This window comes from Rhincodon typus, chromosome 7 (assembly GCF_021869965.1).
Source record: "Rhincodon typus isolate 14 chromosome 7, sRhiTyp1.1, whole genome shotgun sequence".
NCBI lineage: Eukaryota > Metazoa > Chordata > Chondrichthyes > Orectolobiformes > Rhincodontidae > Rhincodon > Rhincodon typus.
Window position 1 is genome coordinate 33,175,595 of NC_063338.1, and position 16,882 is coordinate 33,192,476.

Here is a 16,882-nt window from a genome sequence, read left to right on the forward strand (position 1 = left end):
GATTTACAGCATCTGCAGTCCTTTTGGTTTTTATCTAGATCTTCCAACTTCAACGAAATTTTCATATGCCTGGAATAATTTTGGTAAAATTTTAAGGTGACTATGGAGAAGGACAGGGACAAGGTGTAATTCAGAGTAAAAATAATTAAATGGGGGGGTCAATTTAATTGAAGTGAGAACTGTTCTAGTCCAGTTAAATTAGAATCAAAGTTTGGCAGATAAATTGGTAATGAACCAATCAAATGACCCTAAAGAGCACGTTGTTTGGGTGCAGCTAATGTACATTTCAATGAGGTTTTTGGAGGACAAATAAAGTCAGAGCTTCCTGGATGATTGAAAAGATAGTGAAGATGATGAAGCGGAAGGGCACCTACGTACAAGTCCTGTTGCTAATGCAAGTGAGAAGCTGGCTGAACACAGAAAATTCAGAAGGAAATTATAAAGTGACATTAGAAATGCCAAATCAGTGTACAGCAGTGCAAGAGACTTGTGGTTAGCATAAAAAGGAATCCAAACATCTTGGTAAGGCATAAAAAAAGGTAGGAGTAAAAGACATGTGGAGTCTATGAGGGACCAAAAAAGGGGATTTATATACAGAAGCAGTGGCCAAGGGTGTGTACAAAATGCAAAATATTCATTTATCTTCAACAAGAAAGCAGACACTACTAAAGTCAAAAGGTGGGATGTTGCAGATTAATGAAGAATTTCAAATGTTACATCCTTCAAAAAAGGGGGCAGGGATAAGACAAGGATTATAAACCAGTCAGTTTAACATTGATACAAGAGCTTTCCTGACAACAATCACTTGGACAAATGTGAATTAGAGAAAATCAGCTGGATTCATTAAAAGCAAATAATGTACAATTAATTTGACTTGATCAGATTGAGGTTTACGAGGGCTACACAGTCGATGTTGTGTACGTGGACTTCCAAAAAAGTTTAATAAACTACCAGGTGATAGCTCTAACTTTGCAGCCAAGCCTCACTAAATAAAAGGGACAATAGCAACATGGATTCAAAGTTGGCTGAATGGAAGTAAACAGTAGTGATGAACAAATACTTTTTGGACTGAAGTAAGATATAGGGTAGAGTATACCAGCAGTCAATATTAGAACAGTAACTTTCTTCTCTGCTTCTAGGCTTAGATGTTCAGGGTACAATTTAAACATTTGCAGATGATGTAAAACTTGTAAGTATTGTGAACAGTGTGGAAGCCTATGATAGACTGCAATGGACATAGACAAAATTTACTGTAGAGAAGTATAGTGTTATATTCTAGTAAGAAGAATTGGGAGAGACAATATTAAGGATACAGCTCCAAAGGGGGTGCAGGAACCAAGGGTATATGTGCTTAAATCAACAGATACAAACAATGAAGGTAGCAGGGCAGGTTGAGAAAACAGTCAGTAAGGCTTATAAAATGCTAGATTTATAAACAGAATCATAGGTTACAAAAACAAGGGAAGTATATTGACCTTATATAAAACACTAGTTCAACCTCAGCTGGAGTACTGGGTCCACTCTCAGGACACAACTGAATAAGGATGTTCAGGTACCAGAGAGGGAGGAGAGAAGATTCATGAAAATGTAAGAATGAGGGCCCAGGCATACGTTTCTTAGAGATGGGGGAGACGAGATTTAGTAAAGATGCTCAGATTATTAAGGGCCTAGACTGATCTAAGATGTATGCCAAACAGGCGAAGATATAGGGCAGGAGTGTGGGACTAAGCAATTTTGGGACCAGCTGAATGCTCTTGCTGAGAATTAACGCAGATACCATGGGCTAAACCATCTCATGTGCCATTATATTTTGTTGAGCAGGAAATATTGATTTTCAAGTTGCCTGAATCAGCTGTTTTGATATTCAAAAAAGCACCATAAACGGGAGACATCAGACACAAACAAACAGGCCTCTCTTTATAATTTAGGATTGATATTCAATTCTCCTGAATTATTGATCTGGTACATTACTCAAAGTTCAAGATTTTAAAAAGTGAATAGGAACTACCTCAAATGGCTGCTTGTAAATGGCTAAGTACTTACTGTATATATCCGAATCATCTCCAAGAATCCAGACTTTGAACTGGCAATCCAGTCCAGCCGTTACCAAAGTAGCCGGTCCACTTCTGGAGCCAGTCAAATTTTGAAAGCAAAGGGCTGAAATGTGCCTCTCATGTGGTGCATTTACCGTGGTATTAAGGGTAAAACTATCAGTAGGGAAAGAAATAATTTCTATTAATTACAATTACACAGCAAATCACATTTGGTACATTTCAATTTATTGCAGTACTTCCTTATCAAAGATATTCAGTGGATCTTAATACTAAAACTTATATTTGTACAGCACCTTAAATGAAACATCCTAAGGCCTTTCACAGGAGCATTAGAAAACAATGTAGTGATATTGATTTAAGTAGGGAGATATTTGGTCAGATGACTGAAAGTTTGATCAAACAGGTAAGTTGTAAGAATGTCTTTAACATAGAAATTGAGGTAGACGAGGAAAATTGTAGGGAAAATTCTAGAACATGGGATCTAGAAAACTGGAGGGACAGCCAGCAGTGGATGAGTGATAATTTGGAATGCACAGAAATCAGAACTTGTATTACTATTTCCAATCCTATTATTATTCAATTTCACTGGACGTGGAGGTCATACAAGACACTCGCAAACTCTAACTATAGCAAGCATGATTCATGTGCAATCCTCTGGAATCAATGAAGGAGCACCTTCAAACTGTTCCATCCAGCAATTGCTCAAGGAAGTTTTCTCTTACTAGAGGAAAGTTACAAGTTCAGTAGCAGAAATAAAAAAAAAACTCTCCTTTGGATTTTAAATTAAACAGATGCATAGAAGCCAAGATTCTTGAAAATAAAGGGGTCGAATCTGACCATGTACCACTTATTCCTTAGGTATAGACGGTCAAATGAGAATTAGAAATGTGGTCCTATGTGCAAGTGCACACTCCTAAATACAGAACATTATGGTAAAGGGATTACATGCATATCAATCAGCCAGGCTAGTTTAAAGACACTTCTGACATTTTGCAACCCTACTCTCCAACCAACCTTGTACAGATGGACAGGACATTAACCGGAATGAATCAATGCAATTTAAAAGGGTCAATTATAGATCAGTTGCTGGTGCAACCATACACCTTTCTGGAGGTTTTCTTTCTAGCGTATCAGCCATTATTCTATACTTCAGTGTAAAAATGGCTTCTAATACTTACAAATACAACGCCCTTCCCCTTATGACATACAAACTGCTTTCAAGTATTTACATCAAGCTTTCAGCTGAAGTGTGCTGTCAATGAACTTCATAGGTAAAGGTGGCATGAGGTTGTAGACTTGCTCGCTAAGCCAGCGTGTTTGCACAAGTTTCAAAATCTCCCCTCCCCCCACCGCATCCCAAAACCAGTCCAGCTCGTCCCTGCCTCCCTAACCTGTTCTTCCTCCCACCTATCCCCTCCTCCCACCTCAAGCCGCACCTCCATCTCCTACCGACCAACCTCATCCCGCCCCCTTGACCTGTCCGTCCTCCCTGGACTGACCTATCCCCTTCCTAACTCCCTACCTACACTCACCTTTACTGGCCCCATCCCCGCCTCTTCGACCTGTTTGTTTCTTCTCCACCTATCCTCTCCTCTATCCCTCTTCTATCCGCCTCCCACTCTCTCCCTATTTATTTCAAAACCCCCTTCCCCTCCCCCTTTTCTGATGAAGGGTCTAGGCCTGAAACGTCAGCCTCTCTGCTCCTATGATGCTGCTTGGCCTGCTGTGTTCATCCAGCCCTGCACCTTGCTGTCTCGGATTCTCCAGCATCTGCAGTTCCTACTATCTCTGATTTGACTATAGATGTTTAGTTACCTTGCTAGGTAACATTGTCAGTGTGTCTGCAGTGAAGCGTTGGTGTTCTGTCCTGCTTGTTATTTATATGCCTCGGTTTGTGGGGGTGGTTGGCATCACTTCCAGTTCTGTTTGTCAGTGGTTTGTATATCGGGTCCAGTGCAATGTGTTTGTTGATGGAGTTCCGGCTGGAATGCCAGGAATTCCCTGGCATGTCTCTGTTTAGCTTGTGCTATTACTGATGTGCTGTCCCAGTTGAATTCACGTCCTTCATTGTCCGTGTGTATTGAGGCCAGTGAGAATTGGTTGTGTCTCTTGGTGGCTAGTTAATGTTCGTGTATCCTTATCATCAGGTTTTCTTCCAGTTTGGCCTATTTAATGTTTCTCAAAGTCCATGCATGGTATTTTGTATATTACATTAGTTTTATTGGTTGTGGTGGTCCACAAACCAACAATCACCCTGCGACAACTACTGACAAACATAAATGATCCCATACCCACAACCAATAAAACTAATGTAACATACAAAATACCATGCAAGGATTGAGAGAAACATTACATAAGCCGAACTGGAAGAAAACTGACGATAAGGTACACGAACACCAACTAGCTACCAAGAGACACAACCAATTCTCACTGGTCTCAATACACACGTACAAAGGAGGGCATGAATTTGACTGGGACAACACATCCATAATTGCATAAGTTAATCAGAGCCATGCCAGGGAATGCCTGGAGGCCTGACATTCGAACTGGAACTCCATCAACAAACACATTGAACTGGATCCCATACTCTAACCACTGAGAAACAGAACTGGAAGTGATGCCAACCATCCCAGCAAACCAAAGCATACAAATAACAAGTGGGACAGAACACCAACGCTTCACCAGAGGCACACTGACGATGTTACCTAGCAGGGTGACAAAACGTCTGCAATCAAACACACTGGCTCGGCGAGCAAGTCTACAGCCTCATCCACAACCCGAGCCACAAATCTTCTCAAAAACTTGAAAGGTGGCATGAATTTAACATGTTGCTCACTATGCAATGAATGGATACAGGCTAATTACAAAACACTGTCAAACAGAGAAATAAACCTGCACAGCTGTCTGACCCAGCTGTGAATCTGAACAGCCGACTGTTCTGCTGTTTGATTTCAAGTATCTCTGGACTTTGGAGATCATCTAAGAAAAATTACAAGCAAAATGCATAGGTGACCTTGGAGAAACCTGTGTGGGGTAGCTCTTAGCTGGGGAGAAGCTAAGTGGGATTTTAAAGTGTAACCTTACCTTTTTTTTAAAATTACAACAGTGAGTTGAGTGGGTTCTTTTTTGATTGTATGTTTTATTAACATCTGTCTCTTCATTAAAGTTTAAAAATATAAAACATGAGTATTAAGTCCAGCCAGGAGCAGTGTTTCCTGGGTCTGAAGGTTGCCTTTAGTAGATCGATGCGCTCTTCTTGTTGAATGTGGGAGATTAGGAAGAGTTTCTACGTTACTGATGATTATGTCTGCAGGAAGTGTGCTTGGTTGCGAATCCTACCAGATTGCATGGATCAGTTAGAGCAGCAGTTACAGGCAATGAGGAATTTACAGGAGCTATAGGATCTGATGGATGGCAGTTGCAGGAAGGGAAATAAACCAAAGATTGAGTCAAGTAGTTGAGTTACCTTCAGGAAAGTTAGGAGACAGGGGCAGGTCGTGCAGAAGTCTCCTGTGGCTATCTCCATCTCAAACAAGTATGCTGTTCTGGAAAATGTAGGGGGCAGTGGACACTCAGGGAAATGCAGCACTGACAGCCAGGTTTCTGGTACCAAGACTGGCTCAAATTTTACGAGGGTATGTCACGTTCCAAGTGATTGATTGTGGTAGGGGACTGTCTAGTCAGGGGCACAGACAGATGTTTCTGCAGCTGGCACTGCGACTTCAGAATGGTGTCTTGCCTCCCTGGTGCCAGGATCAAGGATATCTTGGAGAGTGCAGAATATTCTCAAAGGGGAGAGGGTCCAGCAGGAGGTTGTTGTACAGTTTGGAACTAACGACATAGGGAGAGTAAAGGATGAGATTTTGAGGAGAGAAGATAGGAAGTTAGGCAGGAATTTAAAAAGAAAGTCCTCTACTGCTGCAATATTTGGATTACTCCTGGTACGACGAGCTAGTGAGGGTAGGAATAGGAGGATAGAGCAGATGAATGCTTGGCTGAGAAGCTTGTGCAGGGGAGAAGGATTCACATTTTTCGATCATTGGAATCTCTTCTGGGGTAGAAGTGACCTGTATAAGAAGGGCAGACTGCACCTGAATTAGTAGGGGACAAATATACTGGCGGCAAAATTTGCTAGAGCTGCTCGGGAGGATTTAAACTAATAAAGGTTGGGTGGGGGGGTGTGTCCAGGGAAACAGCGAGGAAAGAGATCAGTTCGAGACTGGTGCAGTTGAGAAAAGGAGCAAGTCAAACAGTCAGCTCAGGCAGGAACAAAGCATAGAACAAGGTAGGACTGATAAATTTATCTGCATTTATTTCAACGCAAAAGGCCTAACAAGAAAGGCATATGTAGTTGGAACGTGGGCCTGGGATATCATAGCAATCACAGAGACGTGGCTCAGGGATGGACTGGACTGGCAGCTTAATGTTCCAGGGTATAAAATGCTATAGGAAGGATAGAAAGGGGGCAAGAGAGGAAGGGGGAGAGGCATTTTTGATTAGGAAAAATATAACGACTGTACTTAGGGAGCATATTCCTGGGAATACATCCAGGGAAGTTATTTGGGTGGAACTGAGAAATAAGAAAGAGATGATCAGCTTATTGGGATTGTACTACAGACACCCCTGTTGTCAGCAGTAAACTGAGAAACAAATTTGTAAGGAGATCTCAGTTATCTGTAAGAATAATAGGGTAGTCATGGTAGGTGATTTTAACTTTCCGCACACAGTCCGAGACTGCCAAAGTGTTAAGGACTTGGATGGAGAGGAATTTAAGTGTGTACAAGAAAATTTGCAGATTTAGTATATCAATGTATCTACTAGAGAAGCTGCAAAACTTGACCTACTCTTGGGAAATAGGGCAGGGCGACTGACTGAGGTGTCAGTAGGGTGGCACTTTGGAGCCAGTGACTATAATTCCATTGGTTTTGAAATAGTGATGGAAAAGGATAGACCGAATCTAAGAGTTAAAGTTCTAAATTGGAGGCAGGCCAATTTTGTCAATATTAGGCAAGAACTTTCAAAAGTTGATGGGGGTGGGGGGGGAATGTTCTCAGGTAAAGGATGGCTGGAATCTGGCAGGCCTTCAAAAATGAGATAACAAGAGTCCAGAGACAGTATGCTCCTGTTAGGAAGAAGGGCAAGGGTGGTAGATGAAGGGAATACTGGATGACTAGGGAAATTGAGGTTTTGGTCCGGAAAAAGAAGGAAGCATGTGTCAGGTATAGACAGCAGAGATCGAGTGAATCCCTAGAAGAGTATAAAGGCAGTAGCAATATACTTAAGAGGGTCATAAGGAGGGCAAAAAAAGGGACACGAGATAGCTTTGGCAAATGAGGCTGACGAGAATCCAAAGGGATTCTATTAATACATTAAGAACAAAAGGGTAACGGGAGAAAATTGGCCCCTTAAAGATCAGCAAGGCCACATATGTGTGGAATTGCAGGAGATGGGGGAAGACATTAAATGAGTATTTTGCATCAGTGTTTACTGTGGAGAAGGATACGGAAGATAGAAAATGTGGGGAAATTAATAACGACATCTTGAAAAATGTCCGTATTACAGGGGAGATGGTGCTGGATGTTTTAATGGTGGAAAAATCTCCGGGGCCTGATCAGTCATACCCTAGAACTCAGAGAATTGAGAGAAAAGATTACTGGGCCCTTTGTTGAGATATGTGCTTCGATAGCCACAGGTGAGATGCCGGAAGGTTGGAGGTTGGCTGATGTGGTGCCACTATTTAAGAAAGGTGATAAGGAAAAGCCAGGGAACTGTAGACCGGTGAGCATGATATCGATGGTAGGCAAGTTGTTGGAGGGAATCTTGAGCGACAGGATTTACATGCATTTGGAAAAGCAAGGACTGATTAGGGATAGTTAACATGGAAATCATATCTCTGTAAGGCATTCAACGAGCTTCCTCATTGTAGGCAGGTTAGCTAGGTTAGATCACATGGAATACAGGGAGAACTAGCCATGTGGATACATAACTGGCTAGAAGGTAGAAAACAGAGGCTGGTGGTGGAGGGTTGCTTTTCAGACTGGAGACCTGGGACCAGCGGTATGCCACAATGATCGGTGCTAGGTCCACTGCTTTTCCTCATTTATATAAATGATTTGGATGTGACATAAAAGGTTTGATGACATTTTTGTAGAGGGTGGTGCATGTATGGAATGAGCTGCCAGAGGAAATTGTGGAGACTGGAACAATTATACCATTTAAAAGGCATCTGGATGGGTATATGAATAGGAAAGGTTTAGAGGGATACGGGCCAAATGCTGGCAAATGGGAACAGATTTATTTAGGCTATCGGTCAGTACGGATGAGTTGGACCGAAGAGTCTGTTTCCATGCTGTACATCTCTATGGTGTCACCATACCTTTTATCTCTATGGAGGTGGAGTGGACAGCAAAGAAGGTTACCTCAGAGTGCAACGGGATCTTGATCAGATGGGCCAATGGGCCGAGGAGTGGCAGATAGAATTTAATTTAGATAAATGTGAGGTGCTGCATTTTGAAAAGGCCACTCAGGGCAGGACTTATACACTTAATAGTAAGGTTCAGGGAAGTGTGGCTGAACAAAGAGACCTTGGAGTGCAGGTTCATAGATCCTTGAAAGTGGAGTCCCAGGTATATAGGATAGTGAAGGCAATGTTTGGTATGCTTGCCTTTATTGGTCAGCGCATTGAGTATAGGAGTTGGTCAGTCATGTTGCTGCTGTACAGGGCATTGGTTAGGCCGCTATTGGAATACTGTGTACAGTTCTGGTCTCCCTGCTATAGGAAGGATGTTGTGAAACTTGAAAGGGTTCAGAAAAGATTTACAAGAATGTTGCCAGGTATGCAGGGTTTGAGCTACAGGGAAAGGCTGAATAGGCTGGAACGTTGGAGGCTGAGGGGTTTATAAAATCATGAGGGGCATGGATAGGTAAACAGACAAGGTCTTTTCCCCATGGTGGGAGAGTCCAGAACTAGCCAGCATAGGTTTAAGGTGAAAGGGGAAAGGTTTTAAAATCACCTAAGGGGCAACATTTTTGTAGAGGGTGGTGCATGTATGGAATGAGCTGCCAGAGGAAATTGTGGAGGCCGGTACAATTATACCGTTTAAAAGGCATCTGGATGGGCACATGAATAGGAAGGGTTTAGAGGGATATGGGCCAAATGCTGGCAAATGGGAATAGATTTGTTTAGGATATCGGTCAGTACAGATGAGTTGGACCGAAGGGTCTGTTTCCATGCTGTACATCTCTATGACTCTCACCATATCCCTGTTGAAGTTACAAATAAACTCCCAACCATTCACAACACACCAAGTTTAACTATACAGGATAGAAAGGGTTATACTTCAAGCAGTAAACAATGCTGCTGTTAAAGAAAAAAAAAGAGCTGTTTCTAACAAAAACAGCAAAATGTCAACACCCTTTATGACAGAGATTTCAAGGACTACTTTCCACTTAACAAGAGAAAGTAACGGGTGATTATATACCTTTAGTAATATAACTTTATAAGAAATATTGCTGACATTTACAATCAATGGCTATGGTAAAAAATTTAGATACTCAGTAAAACACTTGGTATAATTCAAATATTTTAACTAAAAAGGTACAAGAAGTTCATTGTTCTAAATTCAACATCAATGGCTCTATTTATAGATGATTAAAAATAAGTTAATGTATTTCATTTCTGTGCATGGTATTTGGGTTTGGAAAACTCACCTCTGTTTTTCCTCATTATAAGCCCAAAATTTCATTTGCAGCTCAAGGTCAGTTGTTTCTTCCTTCCTTTCTTCCACAGTTACTAACCACATACCCTGACAGTCAAAGGCTGCCTTGACCACCTGAGTCTGGTTTAGTCCTGATTGGTGGATGTATTCTTTTTGTACTATATCTAGCTGTGAAATGGAAACAAAATAATACTAATTTAGCTGTACATAACTATTACAAATTTAATCATGTCTGCTCTTTTAGTATTTAGAAACAGCCAATGAACACTGCACATTAATTGGAGAGGCCTGTACAATCCACCTGTACTCAATACTTTGACCTTCTTAGAACTACATGGAATGAAACGATTTGGCCAAATTACCAAAAGCATACAATGCTGCATCAAAACTATTGCTGAAATAGTTTTTGCTTTTGATCGGCAAAGAGAGAAAGGCATGTTTTAAGTTACTTTAATGAGAAATTTCCTGGAGAAATGACTCGATGATCGGGGATGCATACCACATTCACGTAATATTAATAGAATAGCTGCATAGAACATAGAACAGTACAGCACAGTACAGGCCCTTCGGCCCACGATGTTGGGCCGACCTATTATCCTACTAAGAGCAATCACTCAACTATGTGAATACCATTTGTATATCAAACATAAGACTGTTCAGTAACACAGGGTAAAGAGAATGACCTAAAGCAATGTTTAGAAAATGCCATACCAGAACAGGATGTCACCCATGGCCACGGTGGCATTCCAACCTATGTCCCCAGAATATTAGTTTGGGGTTCTGGATTACTAGTCCAAGGGAGGTGGTGGTGTAATGTTAATACCACTGGACTAATAACCCAGAACCCCAGACTAATGTTCTAGAGGTATGAGTTCAATTTTCACCATGTCAGCTAGAGAAATTTGAATAATAGCTGGAATTAGAAGTTAGCCTAATGGTGATCATGCAACTTGTTGATTTACATAAAATCCATATGTTCGCTGATGTCCTTTAGGGAAGGAAATCTGCCAATGATGACCACATCCCATGACAAAATGAAAAAGGAGCATGTTTTTAGGAATTTATAAATTATCTGTATCTCAAATGCAGATTTTTGCATGGGTGTAATTCGGATTAATTTTCAAAAAAAAAGCCATTATTGGATAAATAGGTAGGTTCTTTGTGTCGTTTCGAACTACCAGCATTCTTTATCACTAATATATAATATTTTTGCTAAAGGGTCATGGACTGTGAATTATTAACTGATTATTTACCAATAACTATGGCAATTATGTTGAACAACACTCATTACATGACGGATAGGACAATTAGCTTGTTATGTCATTAGTGTTATTTGGTGCAAACAATATGGTTACAATTCATTAGATAGGAATCTGCACTTCATCATTTACATTATGTAATGTATCAGCGATTTATGTAATTTTTCAGTTTGATAAAGGAAACATGAGTGCAAAAGACAGAGCTGGAGCTATTTCAGCATTAACTGTGACTGCAAAAGCCCAAGAAAGACTATAAGAACACTGGTAAGATAAAGCAAAATGATACGGACAGAAGTAAACTGTGAAGCAAGCAAGAAGAAGTGAAACAAAACAAAGTCAAAAACAAAAACAGAGACAAAATGTTTTAATTTTCACAGATTCTGCAAGACCTGCTAAGTTTGTCCAACATTTTCTGTTTTTATTTCAAATCTCCAGTATTCACGCTATTTTGCTTTTGAAAACAAGTGATAAGGGAAGAAAAAGGAAATCAATAAAATGAGAAAGAAAAACCAAAAAGCAGAATAGAATTATAGTACAGAATTTTTCAGTATTCTTGCAAGGAATGAAACTAGATAAATTATTTTTAAAATGTGCTTTCAAATTAATACTTGCTTTAATGAAGCTGTTTTCTCAAATCAGCCAGATATTGTGAAGTTAAAAAAAAAAGAGCATGGCTAGATGGCTTCAAATAATAGAGGCTTGTGAAAATACTTTTCAGCAAGCATTTACACTTTTAAATGTGAATGCCTCACCCTTTTTGACCTTTGCATAAAACTAATTTCAAAGGCAATCTTCAGCTACGAACGTCAGATTGACAGCCCCAGTGGCCAAAGAGATATCAGGACAAAAAATATTAACTTTGCTGTACTTAAATATTACTAAATTAATCACGTCTACTAGTTTTATATTTAGAAACTGCCAATGAATGCTGCACATTAACTTTCCTGATCAGGATTTTTAAAAAATCAATTGGGCTACAAGAGCTTTTAGAAGAGAACACTGCAACATCCAAATTTGAAATGCTGAAAAATATTTAAAAGGCTTATCTAGTTTAAGGAAGAAAGCCTTGCAAATTTGGGTAGCATAGCTTATGTATTTTGTTTTTCAGATTGTTGCACAGAGTTTTAGTTGTATTGATTGAACAAAATGAATTTCGTAGCAACTACTGCACTATATGTTAATTTTACTGTGGTACAAATACAACCGTGTAATGCACCAAAATTTGCTGGAACAAAACATTGTTGGTTAAGATGTCTTCCTTCAGCATTCAGTTCAAGTGTTTTTGGCACTTATAAATTACTAGGAGGTTGAGCTAATTACAGTTCAACAAGAAATGGACTTTAGTGAGCAACAGGACCAACAGCCTATCCCCTTAAGAAATGGGCTTTAAGGATAACAAAATTTGGAATGATAGAGAAGGACATTGATTGACAGAGTCAAATTAGGTTGACAAAGAGAAATAAAGAAGAAGACATTGAGCAAAAGATAGAACAAGGAGGGGGGAATAGTTTAATTATAAAAATCTCTTTAGAATATTTAAGATAATCAGAAATGAGACTCCAGTTTCAACTCATCCCTTTCTATTTTACAGTATGCTGAATTGTACTGTAGGAGTATTAAATTAATCATTAAGGATATATGCGTGCAGTTAAATACCAATTATAACATCTTGTGATGAGTTTAACTGGCAAATAATGCACAAATACAGGAATTCCTTTATAATTATGTGGTTAAGTGGCAAGCTCATGCTGTCACAAGACTAAAGATGGATTGGGACAAATTATCCAACAACTGGTGATGAGCGCAACTCATGCAACATTTACCACGTCATCCTCGGTCAGCAAATTCTGGATCATTGCTTAAATCAAGCTCAGCCTGATCTCATTTACGTGCAATTTACTTCACAAAAGATTCCAAAAAAATGCATTCAAAAAACATACAGAATTAGCCCAGAATAAATATGGCTTGATTGTTACAACCAGCACAAACCCACTCCCCAACATGTATATTGTGCAAGTAAAGATTGGGTGGTGTATGTTAACTGCAGGCCAAGAAACTCTCTCAGATAACTGATGGGGAATCCAAACCAAAGGTGGTACCTACGGCAGTCCTCAATTCATAACAGGGGAAGTAGAAGGTAGAAATAAAGAAAGAAAAATCAATAAGTACAATAAATAAATCCTAAGAATAGAAACTGCGCAACCCTGAACTCCAGAAATCGATTCAAAACCTAACAAAATCTGTTAGCCAACATTAACCAAAGGCCATCTCGTCATGTCAACCTTAAATTACTGCGAATACTCAAATTTATTACTGCTCAAAAAGTTGAGCGTTACATTTAATCAGTGGTCAAAACCTCCAACAGTTAAGAAAAATGCAAAAACAATGTCTCATTTGTCCTATACTACAATTATATTTTATCTAACATGCACTGCTCTAAACCATTGATCCCTACACCAAAATACAGACATTATCCAGTGTTTCCAAACACATACTTATATTGGCCAATCATAAAGTTCCAACATAATTAGTTCACTTGAAGACTTCAGACCATCACCTTATGCCCCTTAAATAGACTAAAAATGCGTTATATTTAAGAATTACTTTGAAATACGATGATTTATGGTGTAAACACTACAGCTTTTCGTCAGAACCTAAACTTATAATGGCAAGCCAGGAAACAGAGACACGGGATTCTGTTACATTATTTATATACGGGACAAGTATGGCAACAAAAAAAAACCTTAAAGCATGGTTTTTTTTGATAAACAAAATGAAACAGACGCAAGATTGAAAATACCTGCACACACTTACATTGTATAATTGCTTGTCAGTCTGGAGCGAATAAAATTGCAAATGCCCTGGTTTCCCATTTAGAACTAGAGCTTTGCTTTTTGGATCAAACATTAAACCAGTTAAAACCTCCTGACCTGTAAAAGGACCAAAAATGAAAAATGGAAAACAATCAAGTGCCAAAGAAATGGTGATATAAACAACTCATTCAAACAAATCTCAGCCAGATACATACCTTTAACTAAACCTTGAATTATGGCAGAAACAGTCAAATTGCTTTGGATGGTTATTATTTCTGAAAGAAAAATCCAAGATGTGACATTAAAAAGTAGAAACAAGATGCCCAGGGGATTGGGATAGACAGTCAAATTAGAAACATTACGAAATTAGACAGGATCATAGAAAATAAAAGATGAACAAGTTTGGTTTGGAACACGTGAGTCTAAATGTACAAAGTATGGTTCATAAACCAATGAGCTGCAGCACAAATAGCCACTTACAACTTGCAAGGCTATACTGGATACTTAACAGTCCTAAGATATTCAGGAAATAAAACAAAGGAGGAGGAGCAGACCAAGCTGATCAGTAAAATGTGGTTGATTAGATGAACAAATCATTCTGAGTTAAACAACTCGAACGCTGATCCTGCCATTTCCAAAGCTAGCGAAGCGAAGTCTGACCTTTGAAAATTTTAAATAAAAGTATAAAGTAAAAACTCTATGCTAAAACACAATGGTTCTAATAAGTTTCCAACCCTTACTATTATCACTGTGACATGTACAATGCAAGGCACCATCTGGCGAGGTTGCAATATGTTCAATTGCTCCCCCAAGACGAGGCAGAAAGTCTTTCTTTGTTTCAGATCCATATCGCCACTGAACCAGTACTGATTCGACTCCTCCAGACAGCAAACTAGTGCCTGTTAAGTAAAAAGCCACAGTAAAATGAATCAGCCAAGAATATTTTTCTTTCTAGTCTTTCACAAATAGCTGTCACTATAAAATCTCAATTCAAAAATTGTCTCAGCCTAAAAAGATGCTCTACAATGAGGAAAAACACTAAATCACTGTCTGCAGTTAGTCCATCCTTCTCCACCCTCAAAGAATCATGTAATTTAAGACCATCAAGCAAGCAAAAATGTTATTATATCTACAAAATAAAATATTCTTCCTAGCAGCATCAACTTAGTGCTTTCCAAACCTCCTCACCCCACGAGATGTTTCAGGTCAGGCTAGGTAAAATCCAGAAAGTAGGGGAACAAAAGTCAGAGTTCCATAGATGATGGAGGAGGAAGAGAATATATTTTTAAAAAATGTAATAACTCAGCATATGAAGCTTGCTGGGTGAATTTTTCAAGCTGTAAAAAGGCCAAAAACAATAAGTGGAGAAGAGGAAAATGCAATTGGCAGAGCGAGAACATGAGAATACAATGACATCTAACATAAAAGGCCACCCAAAATCCTTGTGACATCTAAGTATTAAGTGGACAATAAGTGGAACTGTGGCTCCATTAGGGATAAAGAAAGTGATATACAATTAGAGGTAGAAGACAAAGCTACAAAACTTAACTCCACTATCGATGTTACCTAAGGAACAGGATGCTGACAAAATATTGTGATAAGTGGAGATGGCAGAGGTAATTGAACAGATGAAAACTGAGAAGCAGCAACGATTGGAAAGGCTGACTACGCTTAGAATGGATAGGTCACCTAGTCTGATGACTTGGTTCCAGGTTAAAGACTCTGGGGAAAAGATAGCAGCAAGGTTTGCCTTAACAATTTTGATTTTCCCAAGATATGGAGAAGTGCCAGAGGACTACAGCAAAGCAAATGTGAGATCCTTGTTCATGCAAAGTCATTCCTAATAACCAGGGACCAGTCAGTTTAACATCAGTGGGTAAGGTTTCAGAAACAATAAATTATAAAAAAAAACACCTAGACAATTGAGTTAATAAACGAGATGAAACAAAGATTTGTAAAATGGCAATTGGGAAAGGTAATCTAGATGACCTTTTCTGATTAGGTAAAAGGGAAGATGATCAATACCAAATTAGATCAGAAGTAGCCTACGGTTAGTGATTGCATGGTAAATGGCCATTTTTTTGAACTGGAAGATTGTAAACAGTAGAACATAGAACATAGAACATACAACAGTATAGCACAAGAACAGGCCCTTCACTGCACCATGTCAGTACCAACCATAACTCTATTCTAAACTAATCCCATCTGCCTGCACATGGTCTGTATCCCTCTGTTTCTGCCTGTTCATGTGATGGTCTAAATGCCTCAAACTTTGCTATCTGCTTCTACCACCTCCCCTGGCAGTGCATTCCAGGTAGCTACTATCCTCCGTGTCCTCACACATCTCCTTTAAACTTTCTCCCACTTACCTTAAACCTACGCCCCCAAATATTTGATATTTCATGGTCACCCCTTGGCCTCCGACACTAGCAAAAACAATCCAAGTTTGTTCAATCTCTCCTTATAGCTATTACACTCCAATATAGCTAACATCCTGGTAAACCTCTTCTGCATCTTCTCCAAAGCCTCCACATTCTCCCTATAGTACAACGACCAAAGCAGCACAAAGTACTCCAAATGCGGCCAGACCAAAGTCTTATACAGTTGCAACATGACCTGTCAAGTTTTATAGTCAGTGCCCCAACCTGTGAAAGCAAGCACGCCGTTTGCCTTCTCTACCATCTTATCCACCTGCATTGCCACTTTCAGGGAGCAATGAACTGGAATCCCAAAATCCCTCTGTATATCAATGCTCCTAAGGACCCAGCAATTTCCAATATACTTTCTTCTTGTATTTTGGAAAGTCAAATGCATCAGCTCAGACTTGTCTGCATTAAACTCCATCTGCCATTTCTCCGCCCAACTTTCCATCTGATCTATATCCTGCTGCGTCCTTTGAAATCTTTCCTCACTATCCACAACTACACCAATTTTCATGCCATCTGCAATCTTACTAATCAGGCCAGACATTTTCATCCAAATCATTTATTTTTATGTATATATAAAACAAACAGAGGACCCAGCACTTATTCTTGTGG

General features: G+C 39.4%; 1 protein-coding gene across 1 annotated transcript in view; it reads right to left on the reverse strand.

Moving 5' to 3' along the window:
• Positions 1–16,882, reverse strand: part of wdr75 (WD repeat domain 75) — a 35,755-nt gene that overhangs the window by 7,138 nt on the left and 11,735 nt on the right. Inside the window, exons 9-13 of the mRNA XM_020527532.2 lie at positions 14,585–14,743; positions 14,060–14,119; positions 13,846–13,961; positions 9,765–9,940; positions 2,044–2,207 (exon numbers count right to left, since the gene is read on the reverse strand). Of these exons, the coding sequence (XP_020383121.2) occupies positions 2,044–2,207; positions 9,765–9,940; positions 13,846–13,961; positions 14,060–14,119; positions 14,585–14,743 (675 nt within the window). The remainder of the gene's footprint in view (positions 1–2,043; positions 2,208–9,764; positions 9,941–13,845; positions 13,962–14,059; positions 14,120–14,584; positions 14,744–16,882) is intronic.